The sequence below is a fragment of the Trachemys scripta genome, chromosome 1 (assembly GCF_013100865.1).
Source record: "Trachemys scripta elegans isolate TJP31775 chromosome 1, CAS_Tse_1.0, whole genome shotgun sequence".
Classification (NCBI taxonomy): Eukaryota; Metazoa; Chordata; order Testudines; family Emydidae; genus Trachemys; species Trachemys scripta.
Window position 1 is genome coordinate 80817037 of NC_048298.1, and position 22419 is coordinate 80839455.

The following is a 22419-nucleotide window of genomic DNA, read 5'->3' on the forward strand; positions in this document are numbered from 1 at the left end:
TTCTGAATTATCAAAAAAAAAATAAATTATGTTCAGTATAGTTTTAGTGTTAAGTGTATTTTTAGTGATCTGGGTGTATGCCATGCGCTGCCCATAGTGATATATAGTGTCATAAGATAAAAGTTTTCTATACAGTAGGTTACCTGTATACACCTAAGTGCTTCAAGAAACCAACCACTGTGCAGTGCAGGACTACTACTGGATTGGTGAATACCTGTGTACTGTATTACTGTATTTTATACCGTATTCATTTTATTATATTCTAATTCTTTGAAAATTGGTATTCCATTGGTCAAGTATAACTCTGTTAACCGGAATATTTGATTAACCAGCACCCACCATTTCCCCAACATGCCAGATAACAAAGCTTTTACTGTACCTACCTCAGATTTCCCCGAAGGAGCTCTGCTCTTGATGTCAAATGGAAGGCTGGCAAGTCTCCTCCATCAGGTCTGTACACCATTATGTATAAGATTTTGGTGATAAGGGTCTCCTCTCTATTTCAGGGAGCTAGGATCTCAACCTGGTTTATAAGGACATTCATACAGACAGTTCAGCCTGACTGTACATCTGCTCCATTTATCTATCTAGTTTTATATAATGCCTATCCGTATATGAGCACCTTCCACATAAAATCAATAGTAACAGGAGAGTCACTAGAGGACTTCATTGAATCTCTGGGACTCCTCCCTTTATGGGATCAGCACTCTCCTTGAGATAAGGGTTTGGGGTTTTTTGGGGGGTGGAGTGGGATATGAGGGGCAGTTGAAAGGGGTTTTAGAATAAAAGAGGTGTTTTGAATTGTATCACTTATGGTGGAGGAAGGCTTGCAAGATTTCCTAAAGATGCTAAGACTGTGGGATTCACCTGATCTCTAGAAAATTGTTCCATAGCAGGATCCCTTCAACAGAGAAAGTTTTGTCCACAGCCCTCACATGCTTCATCCTGGGCTTTGTGATCTGCGTAGTCCTAGAAAAAAGCAACTGTTGTGGGCATTCATAGGTCACAAGTTGGTCTTCGAGGTAACTGGGGCCTGATCCGTTAATTGTTTTGAAAATTAGGACCCAGGCCTTACACCGGCATTGGAAGCCGACTGGAGTAGTAGAGAGATTTGAGCACAGGCCTGATGTGCTCTACATCAGCCTGAGCCAAGGAGAAGGTGGGTAGCCAAATCCTATACCAGCTGAAGCCTCTGCATTATCCTCACGTTCAGCTTCAGATGCAATGACTTACAACCATCCTCCCTGCAGCTATTACAGTACCTGTATTTTGGCTCATTCCAGTTTAAGAATGAACTTGTCTCCTGGTAATATATATCATGCCTTGTTACTGTCAGATTAATGAGTTCAATATTCTGTCAATTCTTCATGAATCACATATACGCTAACAAGCTGAAAAAAGCATCTAAATTGGCCAGAGCAGCTAAAATTCTTTAAGGAAGAAAGATAAGCCAGATGAAGGAGGTGTATTTATTTATTTTTTTAATTCAGCGCAAACAATGCCTTTGAAAAGCCACTTTATCCAAAAGCAGTGTTAAATCTTGGTTTCCCCTCTTAGCGTACAGCTCTTTAATGTTTTGTAGGCACAGGAATTGAATCCCAGCCAAAGACTCCTAAGATGGGAGTGGATTTGTCCGCATGGCAGGAAACGCATGCCATGTTCAGAGAGATGTGGCTGCCCCTGGGAGCAAACTGCATTGCTATAATGCTTCTGTAAAACTATTTCTTCAAGGCATTTAAATCATCTTTTGGAAAAATGTTCAAAATAAAATTGTTCATATCACAAAATGCTTTATTTCCTTTGATTAATGAAGTTATTTAAATTTGTACAACTTACTTATTTCTTTTTGTTTACCATTACTTGATTGTGTTTGTTGGTTTAATAGTTACGTAAATAGGAAATTGAGGATGGACACTGTCCTTTTAGACAAGCTAAGAGTTGTCTTTTCATCATAGGACATAGATGACAATTGTGCTCCTCTGGGGATTTTTTTTTTCCTTATCATCTAAAGAAATTAACAAGGGTGTTGACTCAATTAGAGGAAATCTAGTTGGCTGCACTGAGGTAAAAAATTTAAAATATTTAATTTTGCATTCCTAAATTTACAGGGCTTAAAAGAATCCCTTCCCTTCCAGGAAATATTAATTTTGCTACATACAAACTTAAAACACAAGCAAAATTGAAATACTTGATATCTGTATTTGAAGATGTCAGCTTTCTTTTGTATACAACTTTAAAGTAATAAGAAAAAAAGGGAAGGGGAAGAAAGATAGTATTGTGGCTAAGGAACCGGCCAGGGAGTCAGGAGAATAAGGTTCTGTTTCTGGCTCTGCAACCAGTTTCCATGTGACTTTCAACAATTTACTTGTATCCTGGTTTTTCAAAACCTGAGAAGCCCGTAGTCAACCGCAAACATATACCTAATCGGAATGCACAGTACCCCCTTTGCCCTTAGATAGTTACTTCCTCTAGGCTGAGGTCAGCACCATTCCTGGTTCTTAAGTGGATCTACCACTGGAGAATGATGGACTCTCTGAGGTTCCAGAATGTTCTGAGGTAATTTATTACTCAGCTCTTGGGCCAGTCTGTGGAATATTATGGCCCTCTGTTGTCTGTGACCACAGAGTAGCAGTTGGAGGCATCCTTCCCCCCACACTGACTTTGCAAATCACCATAGTATCCATATAACCTGAGTTAGGGCAGAAGGCTGGAGTGCTGTTGCTGGGAGTTTCACGTAGATCTGGTCAAAGGGCTCATGGAGAATATTTGCATTTCTGTGGTGTGGCTGTGGTCACATTTTCTCCTTCTTGTCCATGCTGGTGAAACTTTCCTAAATTGCCATCAGTCTTTTTGGCAGATTAACCTGCACTGACTCAGCATGGAAAGTCACGTGGTTCTTGCTATAAGGAATCGACTTATTTCTTAAAATCGATTCCGTGTGGTTTGAATGCTTTCATAGGAATAGTAAGGAAGGCACCATCTGTATGGATTGTTTTTTGTCCAGTTTCATTTTTAAGGTTTTGGGTACGCTTAGGGAGTTGTAACCAGTCACCTATGAAACTGACCCATCTCTTTTCTGGTTGATTGTTTTGCCAGTGGAAAGACACTGGGACTGTTATTGAAAAGGACTGTTAATACCTCCTTTCAGAAAGCCAAGCTGCCAGCCACACCAAAACATGGTGGTTTAGTCCTTGTTTAAGAAAACATCTCTGGACATTAACAACCTTGCTAATTACCATCCTATTTCTAGGAAGAATAATCAAGGCCATACGAGTAGACCAATTCCAGTTGCATTTGGACTCCATGTACTACTTTTATCTCTCTCAGGCCTGGCTATAGAATTGATACTGAACACACACTGGTGGTTCATCTTTCTAGGTAAGGGGAAATTTTATTCTATCAGATTGACCACTGCTATGTATTCATTGTCTACACCTTCTAAATGACTGCGAATGTTAGGCAAGTTCATGAACTGCTGTAAACATCTGGATTAACATTAATCATAAAGTTTTAAATTATCCTCCTAACTTTTTTCATATTCACTAAACCACTTCCATATGGAAATGCAAAAACAGTGATATGGAACAGAGCCAAAACATCTCTATGTAGCTGGCTAGCATCTTTACTCAGTCCTGTTATAGCAGTGCTCATTTGTATCACAAGCTGGTGGGTCATTCAGACTGAAATGTTTTTCCATTGGCAAGTGTGTGGTGATGCCCAATGAACTACACATTGGGCTCAGCTACCTTGTATTGTCTCCTTTTCCACTCATTAAGAAATGACCAATTTATTTTTCACTGATTTTGATCAGCTCTGTAAACAGAGTGGGGGCTTTGTTTTTTCCACTTTTTAGTTATATCATTAATCTGACAAATTTACCCTGCACCATCAAGGAAGAAGTTAATATATTTTATGCAAAATGCTACACGTGGCAATAGTGTGCAGAGAAATGAAATGTCAAACATTAAATTTTATCTTCCTTGGACACACTTTCTCCAGTTTTAGATGCAATCCAGTAACTTTGTGTGGATCGACAGTGTCACCCAGTGGACGGATAAGTTGATCATGGATGGGCATATTCATGTGGAATGTTTTTCTTTGCCTTTTATTTTAAAAGTAATTGGCTTCTCACTGATGGAAACAGTTTTGAATGTTACTCTTCTCAGGAATGGAGAATACATTAAAGCTCCTATACTCTGAATGCCATAGCAAGTGCTGAAAATTCATATTGAGCAAATGCAGGAAATGATTATTGCCGATCTCTATCGGTAACAGGTTTATGGGAAATAACCACTATGTCATTAATGGAGACTTTTGTTGTTAGAAGAAAGAAACAAAGAATAACTAAAGGAAAAACAGCATTTGTGGTGGTGTTCACATGGAGATTCAGGGACTAAATTTGATCCCAGTGTAATAATAATGGATGCAGTTCGACAATATTTAGCCATCCTTAGCCAAATATTGCATGGGACTAAAGGGCTGAAGAATCAACTCTTCTGTATAGTTTTTATAACTATTGCTGAGTTGTAACATAAATTATTATGGCCAAATCTTTGCATCAGTCACTCAAGTATTAAAAGATTAGTATGTCTTCTACCTGGGGTTCTAATGAATTCAAACCTGGCACAATACTATATTAAACCTAAAACTAGCCAATGTGTACGTTCGATTTAAACTCCTTCCTGATTTGCAAAAGGTTTTCAATAAGATTGAAAGGTCATGCTTTTCCCCTTGTTAAAGACTGAGATACCCTGTTTGATATGCCTTCAAAGCTTTTTTGCAATAGATGAAATAGAGCCATGTTAATAGAAACACAATGAAAACTAACTGTTGTAATTGAAACTGAAAAAGAAACATGGTTCACATTCTAAATAACTGGCTAGTGGCATGTGTACAGCAGTCCTCTGCTAGGCAGAATTAGAATACTGCAATTTGTATCACAAGTCCTATATTGCAAATAGCTAAGATCAAGGCATGAGAATGGCAGGGCCCTGGGCTTCTGAAGAAAGACTGTTCTGGCTACTGCCACGAGGGTCTGAATAGACACAGTGTGCAGCATGGTGACAATCAGAAGTCATAGGCTTGTTCCAATATAGTGGTAATATCATTCAGAGTAAAATATTTAGCTGTACATGTAGATAGTGGTAACAGTTTTAACATACCAAAAACATGCCCGGAGCAACATTATGCCTTTGCACCAGTAATGAACCTTTATGACCTGTAAATTCATCTGCAGAGGTGACGTCATATTTGAGGAGACGATAGGAGTCCAGGCGACCCTGAAGCAACATAGGAAGTGCAATTATAGAAATATGTAGGCTATAAATCTTATTCTAACCAATCATCAGTGCATAATATTCCCTCTGCACAAATCCTGATGAGCTGAACTGAACTAATTATCTTCTTGGTGACTGAGGCAGGCAGCTGTTCTGAGCACACTTGTTTTTGGAGATAGTATTCATAATTGTTGGATTTCTCCTTGTAGGTTAATTTGCTACTTCTTCAAAGAAACCATACCTGTAAGTTTAAAATTAAATCTAGTGCTTATGAAAGGACAGATGGCAGCCAGCTATGGTGCATGCTTCTCATTTAGTTCTCAATGTACTGGAGTCCTGACTTTCAAAATACTAGTGATCCTACTGCTAGCATGAAGGAACTAATTAGAAGGCTGGAGTATAGGGTTTTATGAAGTGGACAAATATCCGAGGACTAGGATAGAAAACACGAAACCCCATTTTTACTCGTGACTCAAGTGGGATTTGAACCCAGGTCTCCAGAAGGGAAGAGCAATATGCACACATGAATACGCCTGTTCCCAGGAGCCTCTCCTTCCCTCTCTTTTATGTGGAACCACATGCATGGCACTTACCCTGACATGAAATTCTTAGCAGACACTTAAGAGTGGTGCCAGTTCTACTCCTCTTTGCAGCCTGGAGGTATTAAATTTGTATTTGATCCAGCCTCCACTTTTAAACTTCTTGGATGAAAATCCTGGCCGCACTGAAGTCAAAGGGAGTTCTCCTATTGACTTCAGTGGGACCAGGATTTCACCCCTTATATCCTATTTTTTTCCCAAACATAGATTAATTTAAATTGATATATAGTATGGGGCCGATTTCTGAGGGGTTATAAGTTACACATCTGTAAGGACCTGTTCAGGTGCTTAAACTAGTGTTATGTACACATCAATCAAGGCAGCAACTATGTGGGATGTTCTGAAATCCTCCCAACCTTGTTCCAACAGCTTCAGCAATGCTAGTAATGGTGGGAAGCATTAGTGTAGCTCAGCCACTGGCATTTATTTTTATCATCATGCCATCTAAGACTAGATAACATGATGATAGAAACATCTGGATCAGATTTCTGCTAGTGCTCCATTCCCAGCATTGCTGAGGAAAAGAATCAGGACATCCTCAGCGCAGACAAGGCCCTAGAGACTTGAAGAAAAATGACACAAGAAACACAACAATAAAAGTGGGTAAGTTAAAGTAACCACCATGCACTATTGTCTCCAACTTTTAACTTACATCTTGTTCCAGTCCCTGTGTACATAAGTTTCATCAACATAGTTGCTCGTGCACTTACACCAGCAGTTCTCAACTAGGGGTTTGGGGCCCCCTGGGGGACAGCGAGCCGGTTTCAGGGTGTCCACCAAAATAAACCGAAGAGCAGGGCCAGCATTAAGACTCCGTGGGGCTCAGGGCATGAAGCCCAAGCTGCCCAAGGCTGACGCCAAAGCCCAACCAACTCAGCTTCGCAGGGCGCCCTGTGGTGTGGGGCCCACGGCCGGCTCCAGGCACCAGCCCACCAAGCATGTGCTTGGGGTGGCGCCTGGAGGGGGGCGGCGTGGCGGGGCGCTCCGGCCCGAGAGTGGGGCCGCGACTGGGCTCGCCGCCCTCCCCCCGGCGCTCCGGCCGGTCGGGGAGAGCGGCCCCGGCCAGGCTCGCAGCCCTCCCCACAGCACTCCGGCCGGTCGGGGAGAGCGGGGCCCTGGCTGGGCGCGCCAGCCAGTCGGGGAGAGCGGAGAGCCGCGGCGGCCTCGCTGCCCTCCCCCCAGCGGTCTGGCTGCCGGGGAGAGCGGAGAGCCCCGGCTGGGCTCTCCACCCTGCTCCCGGCGCTCTGGCCACTGGGGGCTCTCCGCCCTTCCCCCGGCGCTCTGGCCCCCGGGGAGAGCGGAGAGCCCTGGCTGGGCTCTCCGCCCTGCTCCCGGCACTCTGGCTGCCGGGGAGAGCAGAGAGCCCCAGCCGGGCTCTCCGCCCTCCTCCCGGCGCTCTGGCCACCGGGGGCTCTCCGCCCTCCCCCCGGCGCTCTGGCCGCCGGGGAGAGTGGAGAGCCCCAACCGGGCTCTCCGCCCTGCTCCCGGCGCTCTGGCCGCTGGGGAGAGCGGAGAGCCCCAGCCGGGCTTTCCGCCCTCCCCTGCCGCGTTGGGGGTGGGGGTGGGGGCGGCGCGTGGCTTTTCTGCCTAGGGCGGCAAAAAAGCCAGAGCCGGCCCTGGTGGGGCCACAGGCAGTTGCCTTGCTTGCTACCCCCTTAATGCCTGCCTTGGGCGTTTAATCTATTGGCTATGCAGAAAAACATTTGTTGTGGCACAGGTGGGCTGTGGGGGTTTTTATAGTATGTTGGCGGGGGTGCCTCAGAAAGAAAAAGGAGAACCCCTGCCTTATACCATACTAAACTTGACCCCATAAATGTGAAGAGAAAATCTTTAGATTAATTTACTATTCTATATTCTCCTAGCCATGTAAACATATTGAGTACACAAATGGTGAGAGTACTGTCCAGATTTTGGTGATAGGATAAACAGCAAATGGATCCAAGGGTTGTTTATTAAAAAACTATTTTCAAATGTGCTAAACTCCCATGAAACCCACCTGAATACATGGCATACTTCTGTTCCTGTTCTTCCTCTCGTGGAGCTGCTCTAATTTGTCTTCACTTGGATCCCCATTTGTTTTCAATGAAGAAGACACACAGATCACCATGATTTGTTCCAGGGCAGACATCTGGTTGTTAATAAGATGATCATACTCCAGGTCTGATACATATGGAATCTGATGATTACTACATCTGCATATCTTTCCTTCCTGCCCCACCAGTGTTCTCCGAAGGACAACAGGGCAAGCACTATGGGATGTAAACCATAGCTTATCGCTGTCATGAGAAATAGAAAGCAAAGGGGAAAATTAGAGGGCAAGTCAAGGCTTTGGTGCTAAAGTGAAAACAGAAGCAAGTTAAATAGAATGTCAAATAAACTGAATACAGAGAACAGCATCTTTTAAACCATAATCTGTAAACAGCACAGCAGGGTCAAACCTAAATTTTCTGAACTCTGGTTAATCAACATGCACAGCTAGTTGAAGGGCTGACGTTTCCAGAGGTGTGACCGAATCGCTGATGCTGTGGTGTTCCTGAATTCTGCAGGAGCTGAGCTGCTGAGCTCGCCAGATGGGAAAGCTGGATGGTGCTCTCCCGAACTGGATGAACTGGCCAAGTAGGCTTTGAAAATTGCTCAACCCTGAATGCAAACTTCAAAGTCTGCCAGTCTGACTCCCCGGTTTTCTGCAGGTCTCACGTGCACCTCATGCCCTTATAAATACACTACAACTGGCTGTCTGTTTTAATCATTGAGTCACAGAAGTTAAGCCTGAATTGTGTGGGTATTAGTGTTACTGGTCTCACAAAGGTAGTGTGAAGCTTAGATCATGTTTGAAAATTCCTTGGATGAGATGTGCTGCCGAAGTGCAAAGCTGTCATCTTATTTCTTGGGAAAATGCCAAAGTACTATCTCGCTGCAGGCTTGCACACAGCTTCAGTAAAAGAGAATCTGCCACGCCCGCGTCACAACATGATTTCCTCACAGCAGGCAAATCTTTTCTAAGGTGCAGGCAACAAGAAGAATTTTGAAGCCTACCGGTCTGATCCACAGCCCATTGATGTTAATGGCAAGACTCCCATTGTTATCAGAGCATGTTGGATCAGTCCCTATATGAGTGTACCAGGAGTAAGGAATTGCAATGGAAAGAGCTATGAATAAAGGTTGGCTTGAATCCAATACTTAGACCTTGTATATTGAATATTGTATGGCGTAAGGAGCTGCTTTTTAGGGAAATAACAGAAGGATAAGAAACAAGTGTGAAGGAGGGTCAAGAAACGAGGGGATCTTGTATACAGGAGGAAGACAATAGACATTTGTTTTAATCTATGTATAATATAGACATAAAACAGGGTGGTTATTCCATGTTGGCATTCTGGAGTCAAAAAGAAACCACTTGAGCTTTGGTGTCATGGTTCATGGAATTATAGGCTGGTCATGTGTAAATTTGAATACGTTGTTCCTTTACTTGCTTTACCCATGGCAGGGTATCACTGAGCTTGTGTATCACAATTCAGTTAAATAAAAGAAAAATACAATGCAAATTTGCTTTAAGAAAATAGCTAATGGAACCTCTGCATCAGTAAAAACGGCAGCAAATCCTTAACAGGGAGAAGTAGTGGAATGTGACCGTCTCCTTATACATCACCTCATTCTCCGCAGATATCTCAAGTATGACAACAATAAATTACTTTGGTGTACAGAATTACTATGCTTCTTAATGTATTATAATGAAATCATACATAATTGTGTTGAATCACGGGAAAAAACAAATAGTGTTTGTAAGGTGCTTGTCAGTAAATGCTTGTTTGTAAATGGCTTGTCAGTAAGTTACTAAGAATCAACATTGTCCAGTTCCTGCTCAGATTTCCTTACCCTGATACGTAGGAGTTCTGTAATACAGGAGTGCATTTATTTAAACTGAACTGAGGCACATTTGGCTGATCTGGTTTGATATTGCTGTTTACTAAAGAGGAAATTCTGCAAGAGAAAATAACAGTAAATAATCAGTCATTTAAATGTCAGGAAAACAAAGCAGATAAGTGTTCTGCAGTACTAAGATGTACCTATATATGGTGCATATACATAAGTGAAATCCTTTTTCAATTAACTGATAATGATGTCACCTGTTATGTACTGGTGTAAACAAAAGAAGCAATTTAGCTGGTAATAGGAGGGGATTCAGAACCATACACCTGCAAGAGTAAGGACTATGGGTTACACAGAGAACAAAAATTACCCCTTACATTTCTCTGGTTTTAGTTGCATGGCTCCAATAGGTTAATGGGAGTTATATAACTGGCACTCTAGGCAGAGCAGAACTAAATCTCAAGTTTTCTTAGGCCTCGTGCAAGTTAATATTGCCCATGTGAAGTCATTTGGGAGATTGGGGCCTTAAAAGGCAAGATTTTCAGGTCAGGGTCTGAGTTGTCATGTGTCTGTACAACCCATAGAAACATAAAAACGGCCATATTGGGTCAGACCAATGGTCCATCTAGCCCAGTATCCTGTCTTCCGACAGTGGCCAAAGCCAGAGACTTCAGAGGGAATGAACAGAACAGGGCAATTATTGAATGATCCATCCCCTGTTGTCTGCTCCCAGCTTCTGGCAAACAGGCTCAGGACACCCCTTGTGTGAAGAAGTACTGTACTTCCTTTTCTTTGTTTTAAATCTCCGGCCTATTAATTTTATTGGGTGACCCCGGTTCTTGTGTTGTGTGAAGGGTAATTAACACTTTTTCTCCACACAGGCATGATTTTATAGACCTCTGATATCCCCCCTTAGTCATCTCTTTTCTAAAATGAAAGTCCCAGTTTTTTTAATCTCTCCTCATATGGAAATTGTTCCATGCCCCTAATAATTTTTGTTGCCCATCTCTGCACCTTTTCCAATTCTAATATATATTTTTTTAAATGGGGTGACCAGAACTGCTCCCAGTATTCATGGTGTGGGTATTCCTTGAATTTATAAAGTGGTATTATGATATTTTCTGTCTTATTATCTATCCCTTTCCTACTGGTTCCTAACATTGTTAGCTTTTTTGACTGCCACTGCACATTAAGCGGATGTTTTCCAGAACTATCCACAAAGACTCCAAGATCTCTTTCTGGCACAATGGTGCCTCACTCCTGAATGAAGCTGCTGGATATTACTGTAATATAAAGGTATGATGATAATCCAGTAAAGATAATGTTTTATTTAAACTGTATTCCAGGATCAGTTCAGGATACTTTCCCAAACCTCTCGTGGTTTTCCTGTCACTAACTTGTTCTTGTAATTTTTACAGTGCCACAAGGGGGGATACGTGAAAGAATCGGTTCTATGTCACTGATAATTAAGCTTAATTATAGGAGATATCCCATCTCCTAGAACTGGAAGGGACCTTGAAAGGTCATCGAGTCCAGCCCCCTGCCTTCACTAGCAGGACCAAGTACTGATTTTGCCCCAGATCCCCAAGTGGCCCTCTCAAGGATTGAACTCACAACCCTGGGTTTAGCAGGCCAATGCTCAAACCACTAGAATAACCTAAAATTCACCAGAATGCACAATTAAGTTCTCATAATAGAAACATTTCGGTGGGCAGTGAGAAATGATTTTATATTTTTTTACCTGGGAGAATAAGGCGACAACTCCCACTGCATATTGTGAGCAGGAACTGATTGAAAACGAGCTAGCAAGAGAGAGCTGTCTGACTCGTAGGCTCCACTGTCCTCTCTGTTCTTCTCTTGTGCTCTCTGTACGATTGAGGTAGCCAGGGGAGCAGCTGCAGACTGCACTGTGCGTTTTCTTAAAGCTCTCTGAGGAAGGCCAGGTATTTTGTGAATGTGTGGCAAATCAATTTCTGAAATACACCACCACCACCACACCATAGATGTCAGTCTTAGAAGACAAAAAACAAACCAACAGAAAACTAAGCCCTTCTTCTGCAATTGGCTGTGGTCATGTGCCTGTAAGTGGAACTCTTCTACTGTGTATTCAGGAGCACAAGATCAATTATGAAATTAAGTCTAAATTCTTCCCTCAGATGGCAGATCTTGGTTCTAATATTTTTCATGTGCTCCTGGAGCTGGCAGCTTTGAGAAAGATTTTGCTCTTAGTGTGCAGGACTGGTTATTGTATCAGATGTAACTTTGATGGGGAGTAAAAAACCCAACCAAATGTATGTTTCTGCTGTACTGGTGCTACTTTTATGCATGGGAATTGATACAAATCATCAGGATTAACAGTATTGAGAAGATATACGAGAAATGGAATAATATCTAAGGAAGATCATATTCAAGTTCATGTTCCTTACAAGAGGGCTCAAATATTATGGAATCTTTCTCTTTGGAGGGAATAAAATACAGGCAATGCCAGATTATACTGAACTAGAATACCATGGTCTAGTGGATTTAGTTTAAGAAATATCTTATGCAGCCAGTGCTCAGTGGGTGAAATTCATGCCTGTGCAAAGGACCAGCATGAGGTCTATACATCACTTTAGTTCCTTTTAAATGACCAAATATGGCTTAAGTGGTGCATAATTCATACTTTGGCCCAATGCCCAGACATGAATTTCATGCCGAGACAGGAATTCCAATATAAATACATGTATTATTATAATGTACTGCTTAAATGTAGTAGCAAATGTATATGGAATATCTAGCTCCAAAAAAACCCATTAAGATACTCTTTGTTTTTTTTAAAACTTATTTCTTTCCCTAATCCCAAACACTAACAAAAGTTACAGTGCCATGAATCAGAGAAATGTGGAAGTGACACTGTCATTAGTGCCTTCCTCATTAAGGGCCAGAACCCACCTCTCTTGCTCACCTTGCGTGATACCCTACTCCACAGTCACCTTGGCTTCACAGGAACCTTTCGTGTGAATAACTGTTCACCAATGTGATTAAGAAGTTCACAATCTGCCCTTCTATCTGTTTCAATGCACAATATTTTAAAGCCAGAAAGCCACTCTATAAAATTAAGTCTGAAACTGCAGATCAAGAAGAGAAAGGACAGGCCTTGAGCTAGTTTGTCCATTGTAGTACCCACTGAAATAAAAGCAAACTGAAAACTATTAAAATCATCACTAAAATGTTTTTCTACAGAGACTGACCAAAAGCCATTCGATAATGTTCCAGCCAGTCATCCAAAATAGTCTTGATCTTCCGCTGTAGTTTTCTTAATTCTCTGGCTGCACTGAAGTCATTTATATGGCTTATGTTCTCCTCTGGAATTTCAAGTGTCTTCACCAACTCTGATAACTTTGGCTTTTTTTTTAAAAAATAGAAAAAACACAGTTAAAAGTTATATTTGATGTTTAATGTTGCCAAAACAGCCTTGAAATAATGTTATAATTAGGGCTGTCAAGCGATTAAAAAAAATTAATTGTGATTAATTGCACTGTTAAACAATAATAGAATACCATTTATTTAAATATTTTGGATGTTTTCTAAATTTTCAAATATATTGATTTCAATTACAACACAGAATACAAAGTGTACAGTGCTCACTTTATATTTATTTTTTATTACAAATATTCGTACTGTAAAAACCAAAAAGTATGTTTCAATTAACCTACAACAAGTACTGTAGTGCAATCTCTTTATCATGAAAGTTGAACTTACAAATGTACAATTATGTTACAAAAAATAACTGCGTTCAAAACTAAAACAATGGAAAACTTTAAAGCCTATAAGTCCATTCAGTCCTACTTCAGCCAATCGCTCAGACAAACAAGTTTGGTTACAATTTGCAGGAGATAATGCTGCCTGCTTCTCGTTTACAGTGTCACGTGAAAGTGAGAACAGGAGTTTGCATGGCACTCTTGTAGGCGGCATCGCAAGATATTTACATGCCAGATGTGCTAAAGATTCATATGTCCCTTCATGCTTCAACCGCCATTCCAGAGGACATGCTGATGACCTGCTTGATAACAATCCAAAGCAGAGAGGACCGACGCATGTTCATTTTCATCATCTGAGTCAGATGCCACCAGCTGAAGGTTGATTTTCTCTTTTGGTGGTTCAGGTTCTGTAGTTTCCGCATCTGCGTGTTGCTCTTTTAAGACTTCTGAAAGCATGCTCCACACCTCGTCCCTCTCAAATATTGGAAAGCACTTCAGATTCTTAAACCTTGGGTCAAGTGCTGTAGCTATTTTTAGAAATCTCACATTGTTACCTTCTCTGCGTTTTGTCAAATCTGCAGTGAAAGTGTTCTTAAAATGAACAACATGTGCTTGGTCATCATCCAAGACTGCCATAACATGAAATATATGGTAGAATGTGGGTAAAACAGAACAGGAGACATACAATTCTCCCCCAAGGAGTTCAGTCACAAATTTAATTAACACATTTTTTCTAATGAGCATCATCAGCATGGAAGCATGTCCTCTGGTATGATGGCTGAAGCATGAAGGGGCATACGAATGTTTAGCATATCGGCACTTAAATACCTTGCAATGCCGGCTACAAAAGTGCCATGTGAATGCCTGTTCTCACTTTCTCACATTATAAATAAGAAGCAGGCAACAGTATCTCCCATAAATATAAACAAACTTGTTTGTCTTAGTGATTGGCTGAACAAAAAGTAGGACTGAGTGGACTTGTTCTAAAGTTTTACATTGTTTTGTTTTTGAGTGCAGTTATGTAACAAAAAAAATCTACATTTGTAAGTTACTTTCACCATAAAGAGATGGCACTACAGTACTTGTATGAGGTGAATTGAAAAATACGATTTCTTTTGTTTATCATTTTTATAGTGCAAATATTTGAAATAAAAAATAATATAAAGTGAGCGCTGTACACTTTGTATTCTGTGTTGTAATAGAAATCAATATATTATAAAATGTAGAAAAACATCCAAAAATATTTAATCTATTTCAATTGGTATTCTATTGTTTAACGGTGCAATTAATCGCGCTTAATTTTTTTAATCACAGTTAATTTTTTTGAGTTAATTGTGTGAGTTAACTGCGATTAATTGACAGCCCTAGTTATAATATATATGAGATCTTTAATTTAAAAGCATATTTTGAATATAAGTTATCAGTAGAGTGAGGAGATAGAGAAGACTTTTTCAAAGCCTCCCACGATTGGAAGTTAGCAGGCACTAGTAAATGCCACCATCTTCTAGTCTGATCCATTATACTGTGTAATCTAGTTTGTCATCATAACACATACTCTTAGTCCTCTGTTGTAGGATGCAAGAAGAAGGGTGCGGATTCTGTAAATTATACCTCAACCTGCCACAGCTTGTTTGTCTGGCTAGACTGCTGCCAGTCCCATTGCTTCCTCACTCCATTGTTCAAAGACCTCCCTTTCGGTTTTACAAGTATTGTGTAAAGCGCAGGAGGAGAACATTATAATGGCTTGATTAGTCATTGAATTAACATTGTAAGTCAGCAGCTATTTGCATTTGGCTCTCAGCCTCCCAAAAGCACGCTCTACCTCTATTTTACACCTGCTGTACCTATTGACATCTCTCTGGATACACCTCTACCCCGATATAACGCGACCCAATATAACACGAATTCGGATATAACGTCGCAAAGCAGTGCTCCGGGGGGGGGGAGGGGGCTGCACACTCTGGCGGTTCAAAGCAAGTTCGATATAATGCGGTTTCACCTATAACGCGGTAAGATTTTTTGGCTCCCAAGGACAGCGTTATATCGAGGTAGAGGTGTATTTTTAATCTGAGAGTGGTTTTGTTAGGCATAACAAGTGATTCTGGGCAGTCCTGCCTCCTCACACAGTGCGGATGGAGACATCATTAACGTCAATATTGTTTGGTGGGACTAGGATTCCCTTCTGCCCACTTTGGGAAGGTCCAGAGTTTTTGAAAATTCTCACACCATGCATTTTCCTTCCTATGATGGCCCACCAAAACCTGCCTTACCAACCTTTTTCTTCATGTATTTCTGGATTTGTTGGCAGGGGCACATGAGACCCAGCCAGGGATTTCCCTAGACCCCCCTGAATTTCCCCAACACTCTCCCCCCCCCCCCAGTTTTGTGAACTAGTTACAGACAGTGTTGCCAATTTAGTGATTGTTTGGAAATTTGAATTGAAATTGAAACATTAATACACACTTTAAAAGCATATACAGTGTATGATAAAATGTGTATCTGAAAAAGTATAGATTTGAAAAGTATGAACATAGACTAGCTTCCTTATACAGCTGTTGTTTTTTATGACAATGTCAGTGCATTCATTTTGGTGATGTTGGCCAACCTAATAATTTCAAATTATGATTTGGAAGCAAAGTCTAAGGCCTTGGCTACACTGGCACTGTACAGCGCTGCAACTTGCTGCACTCAGGGGTGTGAAAACGCACCCCCCCGAGCGCAGCGAGCGCAGCGCTGTAAAGCGCCAGTGTAATCAGCGCCTGTAGCGCTGCACGCTCGCTCGCAGCGCTACAAGCTATTCCCCTTGGAGAGGTGGAGTACATACAGCGCTGCGAGAGAGCTCTCGCAGCGCTGGCGGCGCGACTACACTCGCGATGCACAGCGCTGCCGTGGCAGCGCTGTGAATCCCCAAGTGTAGCCAAGGCCTCACTGAGCTCTCCCTGATAGCTAGTGATGAGTTGGGGGGAAAGGCTTCAGGACCAGATTGTATTTACATTCACACCTAATCTACCTAGGTATCCAGCAAACAGAGCTGTGTTACCCAAGTGATAGATTTTGGCTGGGGTTGGGTTACAAATCACTTGAATGCGGGGTGGGGTGGTGGTGGGGGAGTAATGAAGCGTTGTTGTTCTTATTGTATGAGTAAAGGGCAGTAGAACTGTACTTAGCCTGTGCTGATTGAGGGCATCAAGAGAGAGGGTGGGGACAGGTGTTTTGCTTGATCATCTGCCTGAGTCACAAGTACTATTTGACCTGCCCCTCTCCACTGTTTAAAGACAGAGCTGTTTAGGCTCCATAGATAGTTTTTTGCTTTGTTAAGTGACCACTACAGCTGAAATAACTGATAATCAGGTCTAAGTGCTTAGACCTGCTGTGGGACAGTATTTCTGTGGAAGAGATGGCCCAGCCTGCACTATCAGCGAGGTTCCCCCACTGAGAGCTCAGCTGAAATCACTGAGAGCTGGGTGGAACCTCAAGAGACCAACTCGCAGAGGTCACAGTGGCAGGTGGCAGCAGAAGGTGACGGCACAGGGCCATTGGCAACAGAGCAGTGGAGTGAACAGTGGTCAAAGTGAAAATGAAAAGACAAAAACCAATGCAACGATTTTTCCACTCAAAGGCCTCAAAAACCGACCAAGGTAAAGAACACATCAAGAACCAAGAATATATCAACATGTCATTTGAAGGTTCAAGTGGTATATCTACATCCAACCAGCCCGAAGCACAAATACAGCTACCTACTGAAGAAACAGCGTCTCCAAAACCTAAAGACAGTTCCCAGTGTTTGTCGGTCAAAGTGTTCCCATTTATTGAAGTTACAAAAGATGGCTACTGGTGCACCTCTTGCAAAAAAGCTTACGAAGAAGGAAAGCTTTCCAATGCTATAACTGGTAAAAGTGGAGGAGCTTGGTTTGTCAGACCAATCAGCAAAGCCAATGCTGACAAACTACGTGAAAAGGCTGCAAAACACCAGGCCTCTGGAGTGCATCAACATGCTGAAAGCCTTATAAGCCCACTTTCAAAGCCAGTTTTAGAAGTACTTAATGAGGCTGTTAAGAATGCTGGAGACACAACACAGTTCATGCGAACAAACACGGGTGTCGCATCCTACTTTCTATTTAAGCAAGAGATACCACACACTACATTACTTTTGCTACTACCTTCAGAGAAGACTATTGCCATTCTCTCTCTCGTAAGTCTACTGTTGAAACCACTTGGGTCATTAAACAATGCCATCCAGGCATCTGCTACAACAGGAGTAGATCTTTGTCCAGCAATAGAAGCTACATTTGGATCAATCAGAGATATCCATTGAAAAAATACTAGAAGAAGCAAAGACTTCAGTCCAGAAGTTGACTAATGAAGGCATTTATGTTGAATCCTTAAGTGAAGAGGACAAGAAGTGTTTGTTAAAACAACTGAAAAAGTACACAGACTTGATTCTTAAAAATCTACAACAGCGACTTCTAGATTTTACTCAACCTCTACGTAGCTTTTACAGATCCCTGTCCTATAAAACACCGACAGCTGAGGGGAGTGAGGCACTACCAGCAATGGGGCTGCCATGTGCCATGGACAGAATAGAGAATTTGAACACAGAGTGGAATATCAGATGACGAATGAATGAAGATTGACTTCAACTTCTTTTTTATCACTACTAGTGGCTCGACCCAATCTTTGGGCTATGTTTCCTGGGATGAAAGAAGTAGGAATTCATCTCTTGCTACTTCCAGTCACAACAGCCACAGTTGAGCGTTCTTTGTCATCACTGAATAGAATTTTGTGTTCTGAAAGAAGTCGCCTTCTGCCTGATCATATGAATGAACTAATGAGCATATCAATTGAAGGAATGGAAGTGCTGGATACACAAGAAGCCACCAAAGAGGAACGCATTGCATTCAAGAAGTTCATTAACAGAGTTGTGCAAAATTATAACAAGAAACCAAGAAGAATGTAGTTGTAGTGCTTCATAGAAGGCTTGAGTAGCCAACTTTAATTTGTGTGATGATTTTAAAACATGAGTTAAAGCTAATAAAATGGTCATGAAACATTTTTCAGTTTTTACTATGGTGCCATACTGCCCACTTTCACCCTCCAGTCTCAACCTTCGTCAGCCCTGATCCTTCCAGGGCCCCCCCCCCGTAAATTTGAACACCCTCGTTCCAATTCTTAGGGAAAACACTGGTCCCAGTATTAGCTTCAACAGAATAAAGCAGTGATTACTGCTGGCTCTTGACATTGAAACATGCAGACTCACTTGGCTGGGGCTACATCTGGCCCAAAAGCAGCACTTCAGCTGATTAACATCAACTTCAAGTGCCAGAATAGGCTACTTTAGAAGGGGCGGGGAGATGTGTGACTGTTGCAGCAAAACTTTACCTACTGCTGTTCTCAGTTTCTGAATCACTGCAGAAGGAACACTCTCCAGTGCCTTGATGCAGCTGCCTCAGAAGTCTTGTAACAGATTTTCAGAAAGCTTCAGCACAAATTGCTGTTGCTTGTACCAATAGGCTAGCATTAGCAGGGCTGGCCCTAGGCACCCGCAAAACAAGCTAGTGCTTGGGGCGGCACATTTTTAGGGGCGGCATGGCCGGCGCCAGAATGCCGCCCCTAAAAATGTGCCCCGGCCGCCCTAGCTCACCTCCGCTGCTGCTGCTGCTACGGCGCGCGAAACCGCTGATTCGCGCGTCGCTGCTCCCCCTCCCTCCCAGGCTCTCAAACCTGGGGAGTGGGAGATCTCGAGTGGCCGTTTCGCGTGCCGCTGCTCCCCTTCCCTCCCAGGTTTGGGATGCTGGGAGGGAGGGGGAGAAGCGGCGCCTGCACCGCGGCCACTCGGAGTCTCCCCCTCCATCCCTCCCTCCCAGGCTCTCAAACCTGGGGGGAGGGGAAGACTCCGAGTGGCCGCGGAGCGGGCACCGCTTCTCCCCCTCCCTCCCTCCTAGGCTTGAGAGCCTGGGCGGAGGAGGCAGGGCTGGGGATTTGGGGAAGGGGCAGAGTTGAGGTGGGGCCGGGGGTGGGGTAATTAAAGAACTGGGGCGGGGGGGTGGCCAAAATTGTTTTTGCTTTGGGCAGCAAAAATCCTAGAGCCGGCCCTGAGCGTTAGCAGACACTTTCAGGCAGGATACTGTTTCCTGGGGGGAACTGCTTGGCAGGGCCGGCTCAAGGCACCAGCTTCTCAAGCAGGTGCTTGGGGCAGCCGCTCCGGAGAGGGGCGGCACGTCCAGGTATTCAGCGGCAATTCGGCGGACGGTCCCTCACTCCACCTGGGAGTGAAGGACCTCCTGCCGAATTACCACCGCAGATCGCGATTGCGGCTTTTTTTGTTTGGTTTGGTTTTGGCTGCTTGGGGCAGCCAAAACCCTGGAGCCGGCCCTGCTGCTTGGAAGTGACTCCACCTGGGGAACTGTCTGAAAAGCCATGAGACTGAAGAAGCCATGATGTAAGCAGTCACAATAAAGCTGGAGTTTGTTTACCCTGCATCAGAGTAAAATCTTATATGGTAGGTGATCCAAACCCAATGAAGCATAAAACACAGTGGCAGAGCTAATCCAGGCCTAGACTACGGGAGAGACTGTTCAGACTTGCACTGCAAAGAGCAGAATACTGCTGTGAGTACACTGTTTGTTTTACAAGACAAGGCTGATAACAGAAAATGGAAGGGCTGAAGCCTCCAGGGACATTAAACCTGCAATTCAGTGGCGCCGGAACAGGGGGGGCCTGGGGGCCATGGCCCTCTTCTGGCCCGTCCACTTTTCACCAGGGTGGATCCCCCTAGGAAGAATTAAAGGGCGGGAGGGCATAATTTCTTTACCTGGGATTAAGCAGCTGGGGGGGGGGGGGAGGGCGCCAAGATGAGTACAGCACTGATTTAAAAGGTGTAGCAGCCAGTTGCAATTTTGGAAATATTAGAGATTCATTGATGAGACCAGATAGCATGTGGGATATGAGACTCACAAGTACGAGACCAGTTGCTATGGGAAGCTGCCTTAATTTGGGGGGAAAGCTTGGAGATATGCAGGGCTGCAGAGCTATCCAAAGAGAGGATTAGAACCGTGGAAGAGCAGTCAACAGAAACTGTCCATGCAATTCATAAAAAAGAAATCAAAACCCAATACAACATTAGTAGATGACTAGGGAACAGACACATGCAAATAATGTTGTAGAAAACACATAAGACAGAAAGAAAAGTGTCCAGTTTATGGGGAAAATACCTTATCTGTGACAAATGTAATCATTTTTCAGCCAAGTGTTTGTCCGGAGGGAAGAAAAACAAATCTAAAATGTACACAGTAACCGAAGAGAGCAACAGTGAGTAAGAGGACATTATGTGGGTGACCAAACAGATGATAAACACAGTGCAAGAAGACCCTAGTAAGCACCAGAAATAGTTGTATGCAGCCACATTACCTGGGAAGACAGTCATACGATTTCAATTACATTGTGGTGCAAGTTGTAACATTATCCTGATCTGTCTGATAAACCCAGACATATGGTTGGAAGAGACTAACCATCTGTTAACAATGTACAACCATACCACATTAAAAGCCTGTGGGGAAATGTAAAAAATGAAAAAATGCAAGGAACAAAAAGAAAAACTGGATTTTGTGGTCATAGATGATGAGACAACAGTACCATTTCTGGGCAACAAGGCTGCCTAAGCCATGAACCTGATAAAAATATAGTTCAAAACATAATGAAAGTGGATAGCAGGGTGACTGAAGATACCTTAGATGGTATTATCTGGGACCAGGAGATGATACAGAGGGACTATAGAGACGTGTTTCAAGGAGACAGACCACTACATGGTGTTTATAAAATAGAGATTGATGCCAGTGTGAAGCCAGTTAAATTGCCAAAAAAAAGTACCCATTGCAATACCTACAGCCACTGAAAGATGAACTGCAGGGTCTACAAAATTGTAGAATTACACAGCCTGTCGAGAAGAACACAGACTGGATAAGCAGTCTTGTGGTGGTAAGAGAGCCATTTGGAAAACTGAGACTATGCCTAGACCTAAAGCTTTGAAACAGAACTATTTCCATCAGCCTCTAATTGAGGACATATTAATAGATTTGTCTAAAGTGAGACTTTTTATAGTATTCAATGTAAAAAAATGAATTCTGGCATTTGAACTGGATGAAGAATCTTGTTACTTGACAATCTTCGCAACTCCATTTGGGAGATACTGATGGTTAAGGATGCCAGTGGGAATCAGTCCTGCACCAGAGGTATTCCAGGGCAGACTGACCAAAGCACTGGAGGGCATGATGGGAGTTCGGATAATAACAGATGATGTGCTGATTGAGAGTGAAGATCCAGAACAAGCACAACAAGATCATGACTACAAATTACTACATATTTTACAGAGATTCAGAGAAAAGAATATTAAATTGAACTCAGACAAACTCAGGTTGAGAGTAACTGAGATGGCATACATTGGACATTTGTTGACCTCCAAAGTAAGTAGACCCAGAGAAAGTGACGGCAATTAGAGAAATGCCAAGACCCAGCAATATTAAAGGAGTCCAAAGATTCCTGGGTATAGTCAGTTATTTAGTCAAGTTCTCTAGCCATCTATCTGAGAGCTGTAAGATCCTGAGAGAGCTGACACATTGAGACACTTTATGGGGCCTGGTCTACACTGGGGGGGGGGGGGGGGGGGGCGGTGTAAGATATGCAACTTCAGTTATGGGAATACCGTAGCTGAAGTCGCTGTATCTTATTCTGACTTACCTCCCATCCTCACAGCGCGGGATCGACAGCTGCGGCTCCCCCGTTGACTCCGCTACCACCGCTCGCTCTGGTGGAGTTCTGGAGTCAACGGGGAGCACGTTTGGGGATCGATCGCTACCCGCCAATACGGTGGGTAGTCTGGACGTACCCTGGGAGTGGACAGACCAACACAATCAAGTATTCTAGAAAATAAAAGAGATGATT

At 42.8% G+C, this 22419-nt stretch overlaps 1 protein-coding gene across 1 annotated transcript in view; it reads right to left on the bottom strand.

Moving 5' to 3' along the window:
- Positions 1 to 22419, bottom strand: part of LOC117877483 (uncharacterized protein C3orf20-like) — a 58445-nt gene that overhangs the window by 24638 nt on the left and 11388 nt on the right. The window contains exons 4-8 of the mRNA XM_034771025.1: positions 12973 to 13126; positions 11484 to 11715; positions 9749 to 9853; positions 7872 to 8151; positions 5163 to 5279 (exon numbers count right to left, since the gene is read on the bottom strand). Of these exons, the coding sequence (XP_034626916.1) occupies positions 5163 to 5279; positions 7872 to 8151; positions 9749 to 9853; positions 11484 to 11715; positions 12973 to 13126 (888 nt within the window). The remainder of the gene's footprint in view (positions 1 to 5162; positions 5280 to 7871; positions 8152 to 9748; positions 9854 to 11483; positions 11716 to 12972; positions 13127 to 22419) is intronic.